Here is a 14,589-nt window from a genome sequence, read left to right on the forward strand (position 1 = left end):
CATAAGGAACAATGACAAAGAAGCTGGGGGCCAGAAAAGAGAAGGAAGCGCTTTTCCTGGATGTATTCTCTGAGGTGAAAAGGTAGTGTCAGCGAGGGCAGCAGCGTCTGGCCGGAGGAGGGACACCAGGTCCCTGATGTCTGCAGTCCTGGCTCAGGGCGGGCTCAGAGAGAGGACCTGTGCCAGGGGGAGATGGCAGCTGCCCTCTGGCCAGGGCTGGGGGCTATGGACGTAACTAGTAAGGAATATCAGCACGGGTGGCCTGGGGCGACATCTGCAGGACGTTGTTTTCCTTGGGATCACCATCGTTATTATTATCTTCATTATTATTATCTTCATTATTATTATGAATACTGTCTCACATCTTTCTATCCCCACCCCCCCAATAAACCGATCCACAGTTTATTGTGTGAAGCCAACAGGGTTGGCCTGACATGCATGGCCTTCTCCCCCGCCCCCCACCCCCGCAGATCTCATTCACTCATTCATTCCCTTTCATTCATTCACTCGGCCATGGCTGGAGTTACAGCGTCGCTGCCCACCCCCCACCCCCTCCCACCCCGCACTCTGAAGCTGCTCGAGTCTCATCAGTTAATTAATTCATGGTTAGGATCGAACTCGCCGCAGGCCTGCACGCCCGCCTGCCCGCCCGCAGTCAGAAAGAGCTAGAACGCTGCTGCTGGGAATGCTGTTATGCGAGTAGCCGCCCCCCCCCCCCCGCCCCGCCCCCCCGCCAGTCCTCTTGGCCTGAAGATGTAAACGAGGAGGTGTGCTTCGCGGAGTTTGGTTTCTGTCTCTTCTTACACCGAAGCCACCTCTGTCCTTCCCAAGCCCACATCTGTCCATGGCCCGGCAGAAGGTTACGTCAAGATGTGGCCGATAAAGTCCAAAAAGCGCTTGGAATACTGTTCGGGGTTCACGGTGGAGATCTCCGCACCAGCCTGTGCAGTGTGAGAGCAGAGGGAATACAGGTATCGTTACTGTCAATGGAGGCCACACAGAGCAAAGAGCAGCAGGCCCGTGTGGCCTTCTGGCCTGTGACACACAAACCCGGGCCAGGAAGTAGTGCTGAGTAACCAATGATGGCAGCACCTGGATGGCGCATCCACTCCGGCTGCTGTCGCACTAGCCATGTGGGCTGTGGTTAGAAGTCACGAGGACATTTCTCCTTAGGGATTTATCTTTTGTGGGGGGAGGATCCCCAAGTGGTACCAGCAATTATCACCAACCAGGATGGCAACTCAATGCATGCATCCATGACTGTGGTGCTGATCAGGCCCCTCGGTGCCAGGGATTGGCGAGGACCCCCTGGCAGTGCTTGAGGGGCCTCCAGGGCTGCACCCAGTGATGCCTGAGGGACTGTGTGGAGCCAGGGACTGAACCTGGGTTGGGTGTGTGCTTACTGGCAGGTACCCTACTTGCTGTATGATCTCCTGGATGCCTCAAGGATGGACCTTGGACATAGTTTGACATTACTGGCACCATATTTGGTTAATAGGAAACTTGGGGACAGGGACATGGGGGAACAGTCTCAGCTGCCCCAGACATCATAACACGGAGGAATGCATTTTACCCAGGGGAACAAGAGCTGGCTCCTGAGCAAGGGGTTTCGGGGAGTCACTCCCACTTCCTAGGAATCTGCAGGAGCAGGGGGTTGGAGTCAGGGGTGCTGGCGGGAAGGCTGGGAGCTGGTAGGCAGGCCCAGGTGGTTCCGGCTGAGCTGCGAGGCGGAATGCCAGAGCTGCGCCAAGGTACCCAGTGTTACTTACAGCCACTGAGGACGGCCTGGTTTGGGCTGCTCAGATCCCCTTGCAGGCTGAGCAGATCCCAGCAGCAACTAAGCACAAAGACTCCTTTGCTAAGAGTAATACCTGGCAAACCTCACATGACTTTAGGCCATGCAGTGTACTCTGCCCTACTTTAGGTCATGCAGTGTACTCTGCCCAACTCTAGGCCATGCTGTGTACTCTGCCCAACTATAGGCACTGCAGTGTACTCTGCCCTACTTTAGGCCATGCACTGTACTCTGCTCGACTTTAGGCCATGCAGTGTACTCTGCCTGACTTTAGGCCATGCAGTGTACTCTGCCGGACTTTAGGCCATGCAGTGTACTCTGTTGCATCACTGAGCTGCTATCTACAGGGGTGACTGAACCAGATGTTTGCTATGGTACTCTTTGTTCTGAATCTTACAGCAGGAAGAGGGGCCATGGGAACCAAGGCCAGGCAAGGCCCCAGGGTTCAGCCTACACACTTCATGTACCCCCACTCACCCCAACTCTGCTCCCCACCTCTTCCCACCAGCTCTGCCAGTTGAAGGACGTGTTGCTCCCAGGTGGTTTCTCAGGGCCACATCTGGGAGATGTGGACTAGGATTCAAGCTTGGCTCTGTCTCTGCATTCTCCAGTGACTTCAACCAGGCTGTGCCTCATAAAGGCCAGGAATTGTGGAGAGCGCTCTCAGCCTCCAGCACTGCCCAGAAAAGGGTGTGGTATGACCTGATGCGCATATTTCACCAGGATGCTGTGGTGAAAGATCCTCCCTCAAACTCTCCACTCTGGGTGATGCAGAATTTCTAAGGTGCTCCCCAAACTTGGTGAGTGAGGGCTTGGTCTGTGCTCTGCAAGCAGTAGAAATCTACAAAGAGTTGCCGATATTGTCACTGAAATATTTCTATGGCAAATGGGATATGGTTCGAGGCTGATTCCACTGCTGGAAAGACAAGCCTATTTGGTTCAGAAATAAATAGAAATTTTTTTTTTGAACGTGGGTGGGGGACAGGCCATACCCAGCAGTATTAAGGGACTCTTCTTGGCCCTGTACTCAGGAGTGACCCTTGGCGGTGCTTGGGGAGGTGGAGTGGGGGTTGGGGGGGTGGATGTGGTGATGAAAATGGAAGCAGTGACAGTTCCATGAGAGGCAACTGCCTTAACCCCCGTATTATCTCTCTGGCCCCAGAGAAAAAGTCATTAATAGAGTTTTATGCTTCAGTTCACTAAACTCTGCTGGAGAAGCAACTGTCCTTTGTGTGAATGAGCTGGAATGGTGCCCAACAAGACCCATAAGATGGATGCCATGAAGTGGGCTGTTAAGTGTAATTGGTGGGGAAAAGGGGACAGGGCTAACACAGAGTGAGCCCTGCTCCCCACCCCCAACCCTTCCACACCCCTAGGCAAGAAGCTATCGCCACCACCTTCAAGTGTTGGAACCCTGGAAAGCTGCTCTAAGCTCTCCTTCCTTCAATCCATCAGCTGGGACCCATTATTGTGGCTTATGTGGAGGGTGCTGCCTCAGGGATTCCACAATGGGCTGGCCAATTCTGGGTGTGCCCAATGAAGGTGAGAAACTCAACATGATTCAACTTTGATCTAGGGGCCAGAGCGATAGCACAGTGGGATGGGCATTTGCCTTGCACATGACTGACATGGGTTCGACCCCTGGCAGCCCATATGTTTCTCAAGCACCACCAGGAGTAATTCCTGAGTACAGAGCCAGGGGTAACTAACCCCTGAGCATCGCCAGGTGTGACCCCAAAAGCAAAAATACCCCAAAAAATCTCTGATCTGGCCCTCAAGAGTCCTGTAATAGGAAAAAGTACCAGTCACAGTTAGAAAAGAAATATAATCCTGTGTATTTTGGAAGTGTCTGCAGTGCCGGGTCCCAGCGCTCTGGTTCTGAGCATTTTGGAAGATGCTTATCTTTGAAACATTTTCCAACAACAAAAAAGAATTTGCCAAATATCCAACTGATGCCTGCATACTCCCAGGGGAAGTTTAAGTGACTTGCCAAAAGTTCACGGAGCCCGCCTGGAGTCCCACAGAGAATGAGGCCCTCGTGCAAAAGGGTAGAACTGGGCTGGGCCAGGGAGGACCAAGGAGGGAGCAGGGAGGGACCCCACTGGCCAGGCACTTACCCCGTGTTTAACAGTCTTTGCAGCATGCGCAGCTTTCTTTTTTGCATCATAATGAGTCAGGATGTCGATAATTGCCATAAAGTACACCTCCTTCCTGGGCGAGTCTGCAAAGGATAAGAGATGAGTGTGGCTCAAAGGACAGACAACCCTGGAGGGACAGTGTGCTCAGGCTGAGGAGGCCAGGTAGGGGGACGAAAGCCCTGTCATGTGGCAAAAGCAAAGGACATTTTCTCAAAGTCACCCATGCTTATGTTTATGACACTGATGGCTCAGCCCCCCCTTTTTTTTAATCTCTTTGATTGGAGGAAGGACCTCCCAATTAGTTCTTAAGGGTCCTGGGGACCACTCTCGAGTATCACCAGCCAAGCAGACCACCAGAGCAGAGGTCCAGTACTGCTGGGGGCTGGGGCAGCAGGCATGCAGTGCCAGGGTCAACTCACGCAAGGCGTGTATCCCAACTCCACTCTTTGAGCCCAATTTTCTCTCCATTAAAAAAGTCTTAGAAAGGAAAGAACCCAGGGTGTCAACTGCAGAGGTTCAATAATGACATTTCTTATTTTGTGGGTTCATCTGTACTTTCCTTCACAATATGTTTTGCTCTGATAGACAAATGTGCAGTTTAAGAAATACTCTTGGAGCTAGTGTGATAGTACAGAGGATAGGGCATTTGCATGCTGGTGTCCCTGGTTCCATCCCTGGGATTCCAAATGGTCCCCTGTGCACTGCCAGGAGTGATTCCCTTGTGCAGAGCCAGGAGTAACCCCTGACCACCACTGCTCAAACAAATAAAAAATACTCTATATTGGGGCCAGAGCGATAGAACAGTGGGTAGGTTGCTTGCCTTGCATGCAGCCAATCCGGGTTCAATCTCCTGAGCCCTCCAGGAGTGATGCCTGAGTACAGAGCCTGGAATAAGTTCTGAATACTGCTGGATGTTGTTCCCCAAGCCCCAAATAAGTGAACAATAAGCCAAAATACTCTATTATGCTTTGTAATCCCTATTTATTTCATCACTATGTAGAACTGTTCATGATTCTAAATAATTAGAATCTCTCTTCTAAATAATTCCACAACTATGATGATTCAGTAAAGAGCAATAAGAAAGTATATTTGGTCACATCTCATCTCATATTTTGTGTGTTAAGTAAACAACCTGGCAAAATATGAAATTAACTTGGCAGATGGGCCACAGGATTTAAAAAATCATTGATAAATCACTATTTCCTCACTATGAAAACAACAGGTCTGCTTTCATAGTATCTTGATATCCACATATGTTATGTTTGAATATAAAATAAGTAGGTAGGTACAGTAGAATGTGACCGTCTACTGTGCTATCCAGCTGTCCAGATCCTGGTCACTAGCTCCTAGCCCCAAAGAGTGACAAAATAAGACTTGGAATGGAGCAGACAGGCATGTACTTAGTCCTAGGGGTCTGTAACATTTTACTTTTGGGGTCACACTGGCAATGCTCAGGGCTTACTCCTGGCTCTGTGCTAAGGGGCTAACCTGGTAGTGCAATGAGGCCCATAGGTATGCTCAGGAATAAATCAGAGTCAAGGTTAGAGGGCTGAGGTAACCTTTAACCTCTGCACTCTTTTTCTGTCCCCAAAGATCTGTCACATTTTAGTCACCATAAAAGATTGCTAGGGGGTAAAAATTGCTTTAAAGCATTTCTTATATACATTAATGTTATTTCTCTGTCTCCACAAATGCTGCATGTAGAGAAATTTCCCTTGGTATCACAAAACTCAAGGGCCACATTCCTTTACATTTCTGATGCTTTAACATATTCCGGGACCCCACAGTGAACTTCTTGGGACTCTGGAGGACTGAAGCATGCTTGACCGTGTGCTCTGAAGTGGAACGGGGGTGAGAGTGGCAGCTACAAACCCCCTCCCGGGAAGAAAGGGCACTTCAGGGCTCAGCTTACTTTCATGGCATTTAATTCCATACACATCGATGTTGGGATCAAACTCTCCAGGAGCCAAGGGAGGGGAGCTGTTGAGCGTATTTCCGGGACTGTCGGGAGGGGTCCCCACGGGGTGTGTGCTGTCGCTCTCTCCCTCCTCGTCCCCCTCATTCTCCTCGCACTCCACCTCCTCCTGTTCTGCTCGCTCCACGTCATGGATTCCCACCAGCAGGCTGTAGTCCATGAGCTTCAGCTGGGCAAGAAACTGCAGATCAACAGACACCTCAGTTAGGCCTTCCGCTGTCCCCACTGCATGAAAGAAAATGCTTCTGGACAACAATGCACACAGTAGGGGCTGGGCGCAGATGGGGGTCAGAGAGAGAGAGAGAAAACAGTGCCTTGCACACAGCTCATTCTAGTTTGACCCCCAGCACCACATATGGTCCCTGAACTTGCCAGGAATGATCCCGGAGCAGCCAACATTGGACAGTGGGTGAGGCCTAAGTGCAGCTTCTAGAGGGGTCCCACCCAGGAGGGGGTACAGAACAGAGACCCCGAGCGCTGCTCACCCAATGGCTGAGCCCTACCCGGTCCAGCCTGGCAGAGACTTGAGGATGAGAGGCTGTGACTGGACCCTCCCGTGCTGTTTCCCAAATAGCCCGCTAAGGGTTCTGGGGGTCCATCAGCTTCCAAGAGGACACTGGCCTGTGGGGCAGCACCGGGTGATTGGCCGATCCGTGGGGTATGCGGTTCCCCTGGGAACCTGGTGGTCCTCGTGCCTAATTTCACATTTGCATGCATCTAGGGGCTGAAGTTCTGAGAGGCTCCTGTGTTCCCGCTTCTGAGCTTGGCCTCCCCCAGCAAGTCCTTTTCATTCCTGGGCCTGTTTGGGGGTCTCTAAGGGGGTTCAGTGCTGGCCTTGTGCAGCACCTCCAGTTTTTTTTTTGAGGGGGATGGGTTTGGGTCATACCAGGCAGTTCTGGGAGGGGGCCTGCTCCCAGCTTGGCATGGGGGGACCACGCAGTGCCCGGGGTCAGACCAGAGTTGGCACATGCAAGCAAATTTTGAGTCATCATGTGTGACTTGAAATCAGAGCATGTGTCTGAGGACTTGGTGCCACTCGGGCCCTGCCGTGCTTATGAACACCTGGTCACCCTGCTGGGCTCAGGGTCCTCCAGGGCTGCACCCAGCAGTGTCGGAAATTGAACTCATTGAATCACAGCCCTACTTCCTGGCCTCTGTAACCTCGGATTCAGTGAATAGCTTTTTCCTAGCTTGCTTAGCTCTCTGAACAGGCAGCTCTATGGGACTGCATTGCATTTTTTTTTTTTCTGAGCCCGACCATGGGTAGGAGCTGGCAGGGGTGGTGGTGGTAGGGGGGCCTGGGCTGGTGGGAACTGGAGGCCCCAGGGAATGTGCTGGGGCCAGAGTTCGCCTCCTGGCCCTGGAGGAAGCCCCCACATCTCCTGCAGGCTCAGGAGAAAGAGATGCCTCTGTGGGCCTTGGGAAATTGAGCTCATTTTCAGCCAGCACCTTGAGACCCTCAGTTCACATGGTCTGGCCTTTGTGTTCAGAATGATTTCCTCAGTTCTGTGAGAAACTGCTGTAGTCCACCCCATGAGGAGGGTCACCAAGGTCTCTGGGCACACGGGTGTGGACAGGTTGGGCCTTAAGCCTGGAGTCGGGGCAGGGGGGGGCAGCTGGGGCATGGGGATCTGTTTAGGTCTGTCTATGATGGTGGCCGGCCCTTTCTTGACGTCAGTAATACCATCTGCATTTTAATCGACAGATAATATTCTGTTTAGAGTCCTGTGTCAGGGTCCATTTACAGAAAAAAGGAGAAGAGGGAAAATTGTGACCTGAAGAACTCTGAAGAGGGCTAGGCAGATGGGAGGGGTAAACCCACAGCACCTGCCCAGTCGGGTTGGAGGGGGCAGAGGAGGGCGAACAAGCAGGTCAAATGGCCAAAGTGATTTTCCCTCTCCATAAAGAACTGATACTGGAGAAAAGTCTCACATATTGAGTTATAGACAAAGTGATCTGAATGGAAGGTCCCTGCCATGGCAGGCGAATAGGTTAGAAGGGCAATGGAAGGGGAAACGCAGCTAGCCTCTCCAGTGACTACTCTTCCCTTTTGCCCCTAAAAATTAGATGATTTATTCAGATATATTTAACTCCTCTTTTACTTTGGGCATAATACAAAACATAAAATAAATTTTTAAAAAGCCTCAAATTAAAAAAAGAAACAGAACTATATTCAAACAAGCCCGTCAACTAAATTAGAAAAGTATGGACTGATGAAAACATTAAACTCGATTAAATTCTAGCCTCATTATCAAGATCAGATGTCAAGCTACTTCACCATAATTACCTGCTTAGAAACTTAATGATGCTTCTGCATGAATTTAAAAACTAAAGGCACTTTTATCAACCACTGAGAATATTTCTTAATGAAAGAACACTTTATGCCCTGTCTCTATTTCAACAAAACAGCTTTGGCCATGCGTGGGATTAAACTATCCTAATCCTCTAATCATGGGCATTATTAGAGACAACAAAAGGGATAAGAGGATCCTTATGTAATTCAACTGTAAATTTGAACTGCTTCAGTTACATTATTTTTGGAGTCTAAATATCAGAGTGATATATGACTAGCAGAAAAAAAAAGATGAAAACATTTTTTCTGGTAGATCACAGATAACCCTAAGGGTTATTTGCCATAACTGCTAAAACAATATTATTCAGGATCAAAGATTTCCTGATTAATGAATAAAAATTCAAAAGAGACAATGTCTACTTATGCTACTGAGTTACCAGATCAAGTTGACTCCAAAGGAAATGCTTAACTCATATGTATTTTAATAAGGGTGACTGACAACGGAGGAGAAACAAACGCTTCATTAATGAAAGACTAAAGACAAAATGTTAAATGATAAAAGCAAAGACTTATCCACTTAAAAAAAAAGTCAGATTTGTGTCCATCACAAATAACCACCATTTAGGTTCTGAGCCAAGAAAGCAGGATAAAGTAATTGGTGAAAAGGACCAAAAGGCACAAACTTCCCGTGAGAAGTCAGTCATAGGGATTGAATGCGCAGCATGGTGACCATAGCTAATAAAACTATATTGCATATTTAAAAGTTGCGAGGAGATGAGATCTTAAATTTTTATGACAGAAAAAAAAATTTAATGATGAGTATTAACTAGACTAACTGTGGTGAACATTTCATAATCCATGCAACACATAATAAATATAGAATCAAATGAAACTCATGTCTAAATTTTAAAAAGATAAAAAAAATATCTGGGAGTAGCATGGGTCATACCAAGTGAGTTCATGACTATTCCAGGCTCTGTGCCCCAGAGTGACCCCTGGCGGTGCTTTGGGGAACCACATACTATGCTGGGATCAAACTGGGGTTAGTTGCATGTAAGGCACGTTGTTTTGCCTCCTGAACTCTCTCTCCAGACCCCCCCCCCCCGATAAATTTCTTTTTCTTAAAGTCATTTATGAGCTAAAAATAATTATAAACTCACTTGACCCAAGAGTCTCATAATGAAAGTGCCATAAGAATGTCACAAAGGAAATAAGCTTAAAGCTTCAGCCCTTGTGGGGAATACAATCGAAAGCATGACAGTGGTTCTCTGGCTAAAATAAAATTAGTTGTATTTAATGTCATGTAAAAGAGTATCATCCACCAGAACCTCTCCGTAGCAGATCTGTGGGGGGCCACCGGGAATAGCATTGCAAAAGAGGGAAATAAAAGTACACAAAAACAAAACTAACATTGAAGAAAAACTTGGGAACTGCAAATCTGAATTCTTTTTGTACTGTCCTATAATATAGACTTTCACAATAGAATGTTTGGGCCAGAGTGAGAGAAGAAAGAGGTGAAGCGCTTGCCTTGACGCGACTAGAACCATGAGCCTGGTTTGAATCCCTGACTCCAAGAGAAGCCCCTGAGCACTGCTGGGTGTGGCTACCCCCAACTGCCCCCCACCCCAAAGATGAAAATGTTTATTTTCTCAATTTATTTCTCTGAGAACAAAATGGCACCAGAAACAGTAACACCATTCTAATAATCAAAAGGGCAGCATATGGTATATTTGTTATTCGTAAGGCCCTTAAAAATAGAACCCCTTCGATTCTCGGCAGAAAGCCCAGTACTCACAAGCAGTTTCTCTCTGCCCAGCCCCTGCCCTGGGCCCTCACGCTAGCCTCTGTGCTTGCCACCAGGCTTGAGCCGTCCCAGGGGCTCTGCCCACAGTGATGCTCCATTTACTGGTTGAAAGAAAGCAAATAGATTCAAAGTGCTGGGTAACTGAATGAGGATTTAACACCAGATCAAAATTAAAAGGCAGAAAACCCCAAATGAATAGCTGTCTTCTACCTGTATTTGAGCTGCCCGGTTGTTTGACCGACTATTTGGTTCATTCTCTACCCCCCTGACACTGGTTGCTGTGGGCAGTGAGTTTGCATGAAAGTGCTTAGCCACACACAGACAGCAGGTGCTTGCCTAAAGCAGAGGTTCTGGAACTTCCCTTAAATCACCTGCAGAGCACCTAAAATTCCGAACATCTTCTAATATTCCTACTAATGACATGGTAAAGGGCCAGGCCACGAGCAGGGCCATGTGAGCCATCTGTGACGGGTGGTAATTCCAGTGTGCAATCAATCCACTCCAAGCAGCGCTGACAGAGCAGACAGTGGCTGACCTGGTGCTTTTCTTTGTCAGCGCAGGCTACGAGACACAGCTGTTTATAGGGCATATGCTTCTGATAATGCAGCCCAGGTTTCTACAACCTTTTTATACCTGCAAATGGCACCTGTTCTGTGCACCAGCCCATGGCCTGGCAGTTAATCCTTACTGTGGCAGACTGATGTTTTTCAACCTTTCTGTATCTGTGGACCAGGGGTTTGAAGACCACAGGAGCAGAGAGTATCTTTTCGCCTTGGTTGCAGCTTTAGGTAGATGCTTCAAAAAGCTCATCAGAACCAGCAGTGTCGACCCACTTATCCAATACGGCCTTCCTTTATTATTTATTTATTTATTTTTCTTACCTCCACGTCCTTTTTCAGTTTTTCCAAGAACACCTTTTTGTTGTTGTCGTCAATATAGATCTTTTGGCCCTCGTTAATGAAATCATTATCCTTTAAAGTTGGCAGTTCTTTGGCCTACAGCACATAAAAAAAATCAAGACTTTAATTTAAAAAAATTAGACAATCAAACAAAAATACCCATGTGCATATTCCAATCCTGGTATTGAAGTTTTCTATGCCTGGAAACTGGGTTGCCATCCATTTACTACAGGGGTCTTACCCTAGGCAGTAAAGTGTGAGACAGTTTTGGTACCGCCAGGGGGCACCAGTGAGCCATGGTCACTGGCAGTGTTCCCAACAGGAATGGCGGGTTAGAGGGATCATCAGGCTTTGTAATTCACTTCCTGATTTTCTTGGGATTGACCCTGACTGTGTTCTTAGATTCACTTTCTTCCAAGTAAATGGAAGAAATGCCTTCTAAGTATAGATTCTTTCTTCTTGGCAATCTTTATCAGTTTTCTTGATGGTACAATCCATATATAATTTGTGAGTCAGGGAGGAGATCTCAGCAGGGGTGAGCATTCTGTCCTTCTTGGCCTTCCTAGACACCACACCACCAGGAAAATTATTCTGTTCTGACTTGGAAAACGCCATCTTTTAACATAAAACTTGTTAAGTGGAGAAGTCCTACCCTTCAAATGAGCAACAGGATGGTTGGCTGACAGAAAAACTGCTCAACTGCAAAAGGGCAATGACATTCCCACACAGGGCTGAGAAACCTCTATCAGTTCAGGTTGTGGTTTTTAGGATAGTAAAAGCGTATCATTTGGAAATGGTGTGGCTTGTTCTTTGTACTTTGTACAACCTGGATTCTAGGAGAATTCTAGACCTATCAAAGCCTCCTGGCTTCCTTTCAGCTAAGCAGCTAAACATAGCTTATTTCTTCTAGTTGAAAGGATTCAACAGAATATATCACCTTTGTTAGTCAACTAATGGATGCCTGAGTGTTTCCTTTACCCTAAGTGTGAAGCAAACAAACGAAGAAACAAAAACAAAAATCGCCCAATGAAAGAACATCAGGACCAGGATTTGCATACGTTCCTTTCTTGTTCTCACACTGCCTCCCACCCCTCTTAGAATAAAAGAAAATTCACAGGGTCTATCATTGGACCAACTTTTCAAATGCCTGAATGGAAACTGTCTTATCCTATCTTATAACGTCTTCACATGCACGTAAATGACTCACACCTACATGCACACACATATGTGCACATCTATAATGCAGCAGATTCCAAATTAGTAGCAAAACGACTTTTAACTCTGAGAAAAGAACATGTGAAGGTCTGTTATTTTGAGACAGAACCATTGCCACAGCCATTACCCTGACAATGCAGGTAGAGCATAGTTCAGAAATCCAAAGATGGAATCAAATAAGCAGTAACTGAAGGACTGTCAGACACAGTATAGGAAAAAATGATCAGGTAACACTAAAAGAGTTAAAGTGCACATCTAAAAAAGTTTTTGACTCAACCAGATGAAGCTAGTCGGGAAAAAATCATGGCTGCAGGAGTATGTAGATGTAGGAACAAATCGCCCCATTAGGTGTATGAATAAGTCATCCCAATTCCTGGTAGAGCTTTTCTACTTGCAAAGAATCTTGTGTTGAACCATAAAATCTTCAAAAAATATAAATATAAATGCAATACCATTCTTCACAAAAATTAAGGGAGGATCTGGAAGATGCATCGCCTACATTTGACATCAGTAGGAGTCAAATAATCACTGGATGAGAAGAGAGCACAGTAATACTGAATATTTGAGCCAATCACTATCTGGGTTCTATTAGCCCAGAAAATGCAATGAAGTCTCTTGGAGAGGGAAAGGGAAGCACCTGAACACCTTGAAGCTTCGCAAACTCACTTAGAAGGCAGAGAGGGGAAGCCAACAACAGAAAATAAATCTGTTGGAGAAAGGGCATGAAGATGGAAAAGAATTGTAAGCCTCCAAGTAGACAATTTGGGAGTTTATAGTTGTCTGCAGAAGGGTGAAGACTGTGATACCCTTCCTCACCCTACTACGAGTCTCACCCGCTTCTGGAAGGCCAGCAGGGAGAGGCATTTCTTGTTTCCATTCGAGAGAATGTGAAGGCCAGGAGAGCAGGTGGGAAGTGACACATCAGACATGTGTTTGAAATTCAGTCACAATAATGAAGATGGTGGTTATTTTTGGGTCATCCCATCAAAAAGGCCTCACGGGGCAGCAGAGTTGGCCTTATAAAACTTCAAACACCCTGTTGTCCCTCGCTGAACTCCCTTGTGAATTTCACAGGCGCTCGGCAGGTATTTTGTTTGGAATAAGTTCAAAAATGGACCAGTTTGGTTAAAAAAAGTTCAATAAGGGCTCATTGAAAGGATCAAGAGATAAACGTGGAGCCTTTGTAGGGTGGCTTGGGAGGAACTGTCACTGCCCACCAACAGCCCACTGGCTGTGGGAAGCACAGGGTGTGGGGGACAGGGATCTGAGGCTCAGGTCCTGAGTGTCCTCTTATTTGCTTGGGACCTGGGGCTGGTTCCTGGAGTGGTCCCCAGCCTCGGTCCTTATGTGCTTATGTGGGGGATCCCCTGGACCTCAAGGCACTGTGCTAATCATCTATGTGCATCTATTTCTTTGGGGGAGGGAGGATGTCTGATGTCAGTGATCAAACCAGGGTCTCTTGTGAGTGAGGCAGGTGCTCTAATCACTAGGTCACACTGGCACTTTGATTCCACATCGCCTCAATGGCAGTTGTGGTATTATTATTTTTAATAATAATTTAAAACTGTCTTTTAAATTATTATTAAAAATATCTATTTGTCACTGTGCTTTGCAATTTTACAATACTGTAAATGGTAGGGTTTCCTGCATACAACATTCTAACACCCCTCACAGTATATCCATTTTCCTCCACCATTGTCCCCAGAAGTTCCTCCCAGCCCCCCATAACCTTCCCCTCAACCCCCTTCCCCTGCCACAAGTCTTTCAACCATGGTGGGTTCCATTCTAGATCAGTTCTTGGATTTCATTACTTTTGGTAATTTGTTATTCCCTTACTATGCTTCTTTTTATCCCATATATGGGAGAGACTGTTCTGAATCCATCCCTGTTTCTGGTGACATTGCTTAGCCTGATTCCCTCTAGGTCTATCCATGCAGTGGCAAATTGCAAGATTTTGTCTTTTCTTAAAACAAGTAGCATTCCACTGTGTATATGCATCACAGTTTCTTTACCCAGTCATCTGTTCTTGGACATTTAGGTTGTTTGTAGATTTTGGCTATTGTGAATTGTGCTGCAATGGACACAGGAATGCAAAAGTCTTTTCGGAGTACAGTTTTTGTGCCTTTAGGGAAAATTCCCAGGAGTAATGGATTGCTGGGTTATATGGAAGTCAAACTCTTAGTTTTTTGAGAAGTGTCCATATTATTTTCCAGAAGGGTTGAACTGGTATTTACTGATTTTGGCATATCCGATACGCCATGGATAGCTTGCCAGCCTCTACCGTGTGGGCGGGATACTCTCGGTAGCTTGCCAGGCTCTCCGAAAGGGATAGAGGCTTTTAGGGTGGCTTCTAATTGCCCTTGCAGGTGTTCCCATGGTTCAAACCATATTTGAACCCCATCAAATATGGTGCAGTAATCTTGGAAGATGGGTTTTAAATATCTTATGATGTGTCACATGGCTGCAAAGG

The 14,589-nt window shown here is 46.9% G+C and overlaps 1 protein-coding gene across 2 annotated transcripts in view; it reads right to left on the reverse strand.

Annotated features, from left to right (window-relative positions):
* Positions 1–732: 732 nt before the first annotated feature.
* PIP4K2A (phosphatidylinositol-5-phosphate 4-kinase type 2 alpha) overlaps positions 733–14,589 on the reverse strand; it is a 172,215-nt gene continuing 158,358 nt past the window's right edge. For both annotated transcript variants that reach the window (XM_056114725.1, XM_056114724.1), the window contains 4 exons: positions 10,887–11,000; positions 5,846–6,089; positions 3,913–4,016; positions 733–941 (listed from right to left, as the gene is read on the reverse strand). In XM_056114725.1, the coding sequence (XP_055970700.1) occupies positions 861–941; positions 3,913–4,016; positions 5,846–6,089; positions 10,887–11,000 (543 nt within the window). In that variant the 3' untranslated portion in view covers positions 733–860. The remainder of the gene's footprint in view (positions 942–3,912; positions 4,017–5,845; positions 6,090–10,886; positions 11,001–14,589) is intronic.

Source organism: Sorex fumeus, unplaced genomic scaffold (genome assembly GCF_029834395.1).
Source record: "Sorex fumeus unplaced genomic scaffold, SorFum_2.1 ptg000026l, whole genome shotgun sequence".
NCBI lineage: Eukaryota > Metazoa > Chordata > Mammalia > Eulipotyphla > Soricidae > Sorex > Sorex fumeus.